This window comes from Caloenas nicobarica, chromosome 20 (genome assembly GCF_036013445.1).
Source record: "Caloenas nicobarica isolate bCalNic1 chromosome 20, bCalNic1.hap1, whole genome shotgun sequence".
In the NCBI taxonomy this organism is placed as follows: domain Eukaryota; kingdom Metazoa; phylum Chordata; class Aves; order Columbiformes; family Columbidae; genus Caloenas; species Caloenas nicobarica.
Window position 1 is genome coordinate 6,446,680 of NC_088264.1, and position 8,522 is coordinate 6,455,201.

An 8,522-nucleotide genomic window follows, 5' to 3' on the forward strand; every position below is an offset into this window, starting at 1 on the left:
CTATGCAGCCAGTTCTGCTGCTGAAGCCATATCCACAGGGCTGGCCTAAATCATTTAAATGATGTACGTTTCCAAAAAGGAAGCATTACATTTAAAACATTTTATTAAATACTGTTACAAATAGGACAATATGTATCAGATGCTAAGTCAGATATTTTTACTTTATGATAACTTAAATATAACTTAAGACTTTATCATTTCAATTCCTTTAACAGCTTAATAAATCATACTTGCAATATATATATATACACACAAATCTCAGGCTTACATTTTATTTGTAAATAATAGGCAGGCATGAAATCCTTACAAACACCTCTGAATTATTTTAAAATTACCTGGGCCCAGGTCAATGGCCACAGACCTACTCAGGAACAAGTACTTTACAATACATTTACAGTTAACAGCACAGAAATATCCACAGTAAAAATTGCACCATTAAACATTTATGTATACACCTGTATTACAGTGCATAATCCCACAGGGATGAGATCATTTCAGATCTACTTGCTGCATTCAGAAACCAGAGTACCTAGTATAAGCACTACTGTTCCTAGTGCTATCACAAAAAGAGTTTGAAGTCCCTAAAAGTCTTCTGGGACATGCAGCAGAAATCCAAATAATTGCCCATATCACTACAGGCATATTTACTGACTGGGACATCCTCTTAAAATAAACTGAAATCAACAATAAACCAGATCAATGGTTTCAAAGCTATTCAATTAATATTTTTTCATCCCAATTATTCTGTTTCTGCAGGTATAATCCATGTGACTCCAGAGAAGACATCTCCAGCAGTGTAGTAAGTGATGTGAAATAATGCTTGTCTTCATCTCACCTAGGTACCTTTGAGTAGACCAGAGGAGAAACCAGCCTCCTCTTTAGGCAGCAGCTTACTATTTGCTCACCATCTGGACAAGAGATGGCAAGCTCCCAGTTACAATAACTACATGACTGAATGTAGACAGTGTTTTGCCAGAAGGCCAGAGTTTTACTCTCTGCTTGACTTCAATGGGAATACCAGGCAGCTTGAGTTCAAAATTTCTGAACAATATACAAGGTCAATCATCTTGTCAGCAAGAGGTAAAAACATCTGGACAGTTGCTGATTTGCATGCAGCTTCATTATCTGGAAACGTCCGAGACATAAGTGAAGACGGCTTCAATTCCTGCAGAGAGAACAAAATTCCTCTATAAATTGGAAAATTGGCATAGATTTGTATTTTATCTTATTTCAGAGGAATTTTGTATGCAGCAGGTAGCAAAAATGCACGAAAGTGTTCCTAATACTACATGCAGCTGGACAGAATGCTAAGCACAATCATCCTGAAGGAGCTGAATAAACATTTCTAAAGCAATAAATCCATTGGACTTGTTAGGAACTTTCATGCCAAGATGCATATTAGACAGCCCAAAGCACATATTGCTCTTTCAGCAACAGCATAGCAATTAACAGCTCTGATTGCTTGTGTGATTAAAAGGAAGAGAATTTGCAAGTGCAGCCAGCTCATGTGCTTACCTGAAATACCTTGAGTTAAACACTCTGGGCAGCACTTTGGAAACTGCCTTCAATGGTTAGGCTCTGGCAGCTACTATAAAAAACAAAAATTAAAAGGACTTTAATGACAACTGGTTTCTATCAACTGGATTTCAGCAAAGCTATTGCAGTGTTTTTCATGCTGCTTTTTTGAGATACAGCTTACCTGGAAGGAGTAAATTTCTTTGCTGCAAGAAGAATAAGAAAAGGTATTAGCATTTCAAGACAAAAGCCCATTATGCAAACTTTTTCTTTTACTCAAAACCTCTTAATTTCTGAATATCTAATAAGAAGCCATTATCTGGCAATAAGTATCACAGGTAGTTATTACTGTGCTGTCATTAGCCCTATCTCAACATTAAATATTCCTTTTTTATTCTAATTCTTGTTTCCTAAACATTTGGGTTTTTACTATTTTTGATTTTTAAATGTTCATCCAAAAGCCAAACATGGCATGCATGCAGGCTTCTTGAAAATAATTTTGGAATTTGTTTCCATATGAGAATTTTCACTTTTTCAAAAAGCAAGGTATTGAAGTTTAGAGGGTTTTTTTTCCCTCCACTGAAAATTTTTTCAGGAAGGTAAATAAAACCAGTGGACCCGGTCCAATTGCTCACCTTTTCTTCGGAAACGTCTTGCAAGCCAAAGGAGGAATGATGCTGTGGACAACAGAGAGGCACTTGTGGCTGCTATGCCCACAGAGACATAGCTGACTTGTTCAGAAGCTGAAAAGATGAAAAAAGTTTCAGTGATATCAAGAAGCATGTGTGATCTTTGAAGCCCTCTCTACTTCTTCCTTTTCCTTCTGCTTTTAAAGAGGAACCAGAATTGCAGCTTATAACCCTTAAGTTTTCTCTTATTGAAACAGGACACATCCTATATACAAGATAAAAAGCTGCATACTAAAAATTATCCCACTCCTTGCCAAAGCAATGGCAAGGGAACAACCTGGCTATACCAGGGTCTAACATGACAATTTATGTTCATCTCTTATTTTTCACGTTTCGGTTCATATTTTAATTCCCGCTCTGCTGCTTACCTCTTTGAGCAATCCTGTTGAGATCAATGAAATTATTCAAGGATTTAAATTCTGCTCAAGGAAATAAAGTGGAGTTGAGCTTTTAGGACCTCAAGCAAAAGAATTTCAGGCAGGCCAAGGATGTTCCCACTGAGGACAGTGACAGAGTTCTTATTGCCTCGAGTGGGAAGGCAAGGCTGAGACTTCTGTCCTATAAAATTACAGCCTTTGACAGAAAAGCTCTGTGAGGTCTTTTGGTTGAGGAGTTCACCCAAGAAACTATCACACCAAATCAACAAGTCTATAAGTTTTTCCACTGAGAAACAGACTTATGAATGCAAATTTCCCCACAAGGTTCTGTTTCTCTAGAAAAAGTTTCTCTTTATTCATATAGAAAAAGCTCAATATGAAAAATATTTTAACTCAAAACCAGACCAACGCAAAGTCAAATTGCAGCTTTTGATTTTGGATAAGAAATCAACATTTTTCACCAAGACTTTTTAGGAATTTTGCCCTCTTCTATTTTCAGAAAAACATAGAGAGATTTTGTTGGGCTTCTTTTTAACTCATGGACTTGACTAGAAGTTCCAACTCACTGGTTGGTGTTACCTCCTCCACCCTTCCATATCCCATTTGACTAGAAACCCATTGCCACCTCCCTGTGGCTGGTCACAGGTCAAATACCTTCACATGTGGGCAGACTGGCACTCCAGTTTCCTGAATGACCGCATTCAAGAACATGAGAACCGTTGAGCTTCCATCCTTCCAGACAGCTGAAGTGGCAGGCTGTGTTGTACGTGAAGTTCCCAGCACCGTGTGAGCAATCCATGGAGCCTCTCTCAGGAGAGCTCAGTGGTTCACACTGCATAACTGAAATACAGAAAGCAATGGTTAAGAGTCATTAAAGACTATCCTATCTTTGGCCCTATTTTTTGCACTGTATTTTCAAATTCACTTGACTTTGGGATGGGAGCAGTCCAGAGCCTTGAGCTGGCATTTCTAAGCCAGGGCAAGTCACAGCTGAACATGAGACAGCACAGAGTTTAGTTTGGAGCCAGGACCCTATACAAATTCGCATTTCAGTGTGTTGTCCAGTGACAAGAAAACAGTATTTGCCAAGCCAGTAAATCTTACCTTTGCATTTTGGCACCGGCTCTGACCACTGTCCCTGTGCCATACACTCAGCGCTGGATGGGCCATCCAGAACATAGCCCTCGCTGCAGTGGAAATCACAACGTGAGCGATAGGTAAGATCTCCAGGAGCATGGTCACAGGTCACAAAGCCGCCTTCTGGCCAGGTTACAGCTTCACACCTCACAGCTGCAACACAAGATGACAACAGCAATCAGCACAGATGCCTCAGGAATTCGACATGCCAGTGCTGAGAGCCCCAAGAGCTCAGGTGAGCAGGGGTAAGGAAAGGTACCTGCACAGGAGGGCTGCTGCCTGTCCCAGGCCCCAGAAGACCCACACTGCAGTGTGGCTGGTCCTGTCAGGGTGAATCCTTCCTCACAGGTGAACTTGCACATTGTACCCCAGGTGAGCTCCACAGAGGCATGGGAGCAGTTCACAGCACCATAAGCAGGAACTTCCAAGGCAGGACAGGTCACAGCTGAAAAGCATAAGAGGCAGTACAGATCTCAGACTGGAGCAGGTCCAGATAAACACTCTCCTTTGAGCTGACGAGAGGACACATCATACCTGGAACTGTCCCCTGCAGAGCCATAGTACTTTAGACCTACCAGTGGCTCAGGAAGTGGGGATCTCAGTGTGATGCACACTGTAGCCAGAACACTTAAACATGCATCTAAAGCATGCAAGCTATCCTGAGGCTGGTTCCAAATTATATTCCAACAAGAGGGCTACATAAACAGACACTGGCTCCCATTAGAGGTGTATGAAATAAAGAATTCCACTCCACTTCAAAAGCCTGTTATCATGTATTGGGGACACAGTTTCTGAGTGTTGCTTGTCACCCTGCACTGCTGTTTGCTCTTTAATAAAACCACCTAAATGATCTCCATCTAGAGATCTGCTTATTACAAGTGCTATAAACACGCTAGGGATGACTTACACCGTGACCACACTTAAATGAGGAAGTCTGCTCTGACTATGAGATACTCTAAGCTCTAATTGATGATTTCCAACTGAGTAAATCTTACCTTTGCATTTTGGCACCGGCTCTGACCACTGTCCCTGTGCCATACACTCAGCGCTGGATGGGCCATCCAGAACATAGCCCTCGCTGCAGTGGAAATCACAACGTGAGCGATAGGTAAGATCTCCAGGAGCATGGTCACAGGTCACAAAGCCGCCTTCTGGCCAGGTTACAGCTTCACACCTCACAGCTGCAACACAAGATGACAACAGCAATCAGCACAGATGCCTCAGGAATTCGACATGCCAGTGCTGAGAGCCCCAAGAGCTCAGGTGAGCAGGGGTAAGGAAAGGTACCTGCACAGGAGGGCTGCTGCCTGTCCCAGGCCCCAGAAGACCCACACTGCAGTGTGGCTGGTCCTGTCAGGGTGAATCCTTCCTCACAGGTGAACTTGCACATTGTACCCCAGGTGAGCTCCACAGAGGGATGAGAGCAGTTCACAGCACCATGAGCAGGCACTTCCAAGGCAGGACAGGTCACAGCTGAAAAGCATAAGAGGCAGCACAGAGCTTAGCTTGGAACAAACCATTAAAAGTTTTGTTTTGTGTTTTTCTTTCCTGAAAGTTTGCAACATATCCACTAAATGGAAGCAGCTTTAGAAAGGAGATCTACTATGCTGCCATTTCAGAAAGCATACGGGAGTAGAAAGATCTCAAAATGGAACATTGACTCTTAAGGCAAGGCTGTAAATTCATCTGCAGCTCATGACAGCAACTGTTTATAGTAGCGATCAAAAATATTCCTATTTTGCTGTTTGGTGATGCTCAATGCTTTTATTTGCTTCAAATAGTAGCTTATTCTAAGCTGAATACTTCAAAATTTATTCCTACAGTCAGGAGTAACTGGCCCGTCCTGAGTAGTCTCACAACTAGATCATCTCTGTTCCCTACTAAAAGGTGGAAAAGCCTTTCCTTACAAGGAAATCTAGACCAGGGCCAGAACATTCATCCTGCCCACTTCTCTCCAGGAACAGAGACCTATGTGCTGCAATATAACAGCACCTTTGCTGCATCAATTACAAAGGAATGAGCTGAAACTTCAATTTGTACCTACTAACAGAACAACGCTGAAGTTTACAGAGCTGTGTATCATGTAGAAAGCTCAGCTGTCACTGCTTGAGAAGCTCACCTTTGCATGCTGCAAGGGGGGCCGACCAGACCCCAGAAGAGGTACAGTATACAGATTCCAATGTGGTCAGTTCATAGCCCTCCTCACACTGAACTGTGCAGGATGAGTTGTAGCTGAAGTTCTCCAACGGATGGTTGCACTCGAGGCTCCCATGGTCAGGTTTCTTTAGTGGATCACAACTCTCAACTTCAAAGAAACACAAGAAGATACAGTCAGTCTCACTGGCTGAGCGGGTAAATCAACAAGCCAAACTGAACACTAGCAAGAACAGCACCCTGGTTTAAAAGTAGGATGGAGTAATCTTACCAAACTCGCATTCAGGCCCATAGAATCCAGGGTCACAACGACAGGTGTAATTGTTAATTGTCTCTATGCATTCTCCATGGCCACTGCAGAGAGATGGGTTGCAAGAAGCTGGGAAGAAAAGAAAAAATACAGCAAATTTATAATTTATAAAAGAATCAGCAATGGCCACTAATGAAACCAGGATAGCACTTTGTTTATCTTTCTGGCACTAAACAAGCACTTTGTACAGCTAAAAAATGGCGAGGGTTTGGTACATAAGCTTGACCCTGTCATTTCACAGAAGGAGTTCAGAAATCACCACCTTTGACAGACTAGCTGAGAGTGAAATGATTCTACTGGCAGGAAATTCCATAACCACTTATTCTCAGGTAGATATTGGCAATACTTAAAATGCAAAAGGAACAATATACTATGGGGTAGGTAGAAATCCTCAACAAGTAAATTCTTCATTAACTCACCACCGCTCTAATTTGGCTGATATGTGAGTCAGATTATTTTTTTTTGACCTAGCCTTAACCACCTCTACACAACGTGTCTAGTCTAACCAGTAGTCTACAGTCAGACAGATGCCTCCAAAAGGGCCATTCTAATCTAGCTGAGACACCCACTTGAGAGTGGGATGAAAGACACCATCTGGAAGAGTCTATTTCTCTTCACTCATTATAGAGAAGGTCTAGTGATTTGCTCATGAAAGACGTGTAATATTCTGGGAGCTAAAAGGCAAGATCAGTCCAGCTCTTAGAATAAGAACCACCTCAGCACTGTAAGCAAGGATAAGCATACAAGTGCTTACAAGGTCAGGTAGTTAACATGTAAGACTAGGTTAAAGAACTCATCCCACCCACCATCTGATCTCCCCAGGTGAACACTAGAATGTCCTTTGTTACACCTTACCTGTGTAGCACAAGGCAACCTTCTTTTTCTCACACTGTTCATCATTCCATTTGCCATCATCCTTCCCTCTTTTGATGTAGATTTCAACGCAGTCCTCATTGTTCCCTTTGCCATTTGGCTCGCCTGAAGCCCAGTTTTTTGCCTCTTCTGTCAGTTCTTTGTTAGTTCCAATCCAGGTCCACACCTCATTAATTTTTCTGATTCCAATCCAGTAGTAACCCGGATTGAAGGGTAAGAAGTTATTGAGATAGTTGATTTCATCCTTATTCTGGATGGCAACCATGTTAGTGTACCTCTTTTTGCACCATAGCTCTGCTTCCCTGTAGGTCATATTTGTGTCTGAATAATGATATGTCCAACAATTCACCCCCTGCAGTATTGTAAGTCCTAGAACAAAAAGAAGCCAAAAAAGTTGGTGTCTTTGTCCCTCCTCACTCTCTAGAAGAGTATATATAAAGCTCTATAAATATTGCAAACTTGTCAGTATCTCAAACTGCATAAAAGTAGTGGCAACTATTTTTACAAACGTTTAACTGGCAAGCAAACCAGGCACGTCAGCGTGAAGTACAGGGACTTCAACCTGCGAAACTATGCCTGATCATGCAAAGCTTTGCAGACTTCACAGCAAACTATAAGAGCCAATTACATATTTGTCAGGCAAGCAGGGAAACATACCAGTGCAGCTAGAGGTTTTTCTATGTGAACCTGACTCAAGTTAGGTCAGGTTCACAAATTCTGTTTAATTCTGAGCTCAAACAGAACAGTCACACTAATATTGCTATCCAACTAGTTTTCCACACAGAGAAACACACACTTACCACAAGTAAGAAGAGACAGTAACCACAAGCAAATCATGTTTTGGAGAGCTTTCTCTTCCCTTATCTTTTAAGCAGATATCTATGAGAGATCAAAGGAACACATTGTAAAGAACAAATACCATCTTTTAACAATTCAATACAAAACGCTGCCTATGCAATCTTTTCTACACACTTTTAAAAAATTATTCTAAAGAGTTAAGTAAGATTTCCATTTTTAGGATATTATTCATTTTAAAACAGCTCTTAATATCAAGATAGCTTTCACATGTAAACAGCTTTTAAAGAACACCAACACAGAATTCCATCTGTCCAGTTTTCCTTTAGCTGAGCAATGAAACAGAACGACACGCTCCATTTATACTCACAGGTTGCAGTTGGGGGGGCCAGGTGGCAAAAGTCCTCTGCAATATTTCTCAGTGACTGCTCTCCGTTGCTCAGTTGCTGCGTACAGATTTAAGATTAAGTTCAGCTCCAAGTGTCTGGACTGTGTAATCCCTTGCCATTGCTACGGCTTTTTATTCTCTCAGCTAGCCTCTTCTCCACTAGACGGGAAATTCTGCATGGAAAAAACTTTCTCGGAAAATCCCGGGATCTGGCCCTCCCCCACATTAAGCCTGCTGCTTCCCCTGGCCAAATCAACCCTCCCACAAAGACACACTGTGCTGAC

The 8,522-nt window shown here is 41.7% G+C and overlaps 1 protein-coding gene across 1 annotated transcript; it reads right to left on the reverse strand.

The window, feature by feature from the left end:
* Nucleotides 1-461: 461 nt before the first annotated feature.
* SELE (selectin E) lies at nucleotides 462-8,283 on the reverse strand. Its single transcript, XM_065649091.1, has 14 exons — nucleotides 8,221-8,283; nucleotides 7,856-7,934; nucleotides 7,038-7,424; nucleotides 6,144-6,251; nucleotides 5,838-6,023; nucleotides 5,006-5,191; nucleotides 4,714-4,899; nucleotides 3,978-4,163; nucleotides 3,686-3,871; nucleotides 3,236-3,421; nucleotides 2,151-2,258; nucleotides 1,700-1,721; nucleotides 1,516-1,588; nucleotides 462-1,165 (listed from the first exon to the last, which is right to left on the reverse strand). Exons 2-13 carry the CDS (start codon nucleotides 7,890-7,892, stop codon nucleotides 1,531-1,533), a joined length of 1,836 nt encoding a protein of 611 aa, XP_065505163.1. The 5' UTR covers nucleotides 7,893-7,934; nucleotides 8,221-8,283; the 3' UTR covers nucleotides 462-1,165; nucleotides 1,516-1,530.
* Between the last annotated feature and the right edge of the window lie 239 nt (nucleotides 8,284-8,522).

What these genes read in the sequence shown, in the direction of transcription:
- SELE (XM_065649091.1), bottom strand. Translation starts at nt 7,892, where the DNA reads ATGATTTGCTTGTGGTTACTGTCTCTTCTTACTTGTG. An exon ending in GCAGCAGCCCTCCTGTGCAG is followed by an intron (nt 3,872 to 3,977) that starts GTACCTTTCCTT and finishes CTTGTGTTGCAG; the next exon opens with CTGTGAGGTGTGAAGCTGTA. An exon ending in GCCGGTGCCAAAATGCAAAG is followed by an intron (nt 3,422 to 3,685) that starts GTAAGATTTACT and finishes TCTGTATTTCAG; the next exon opens with TTATGCAGTGTGAACCACTG.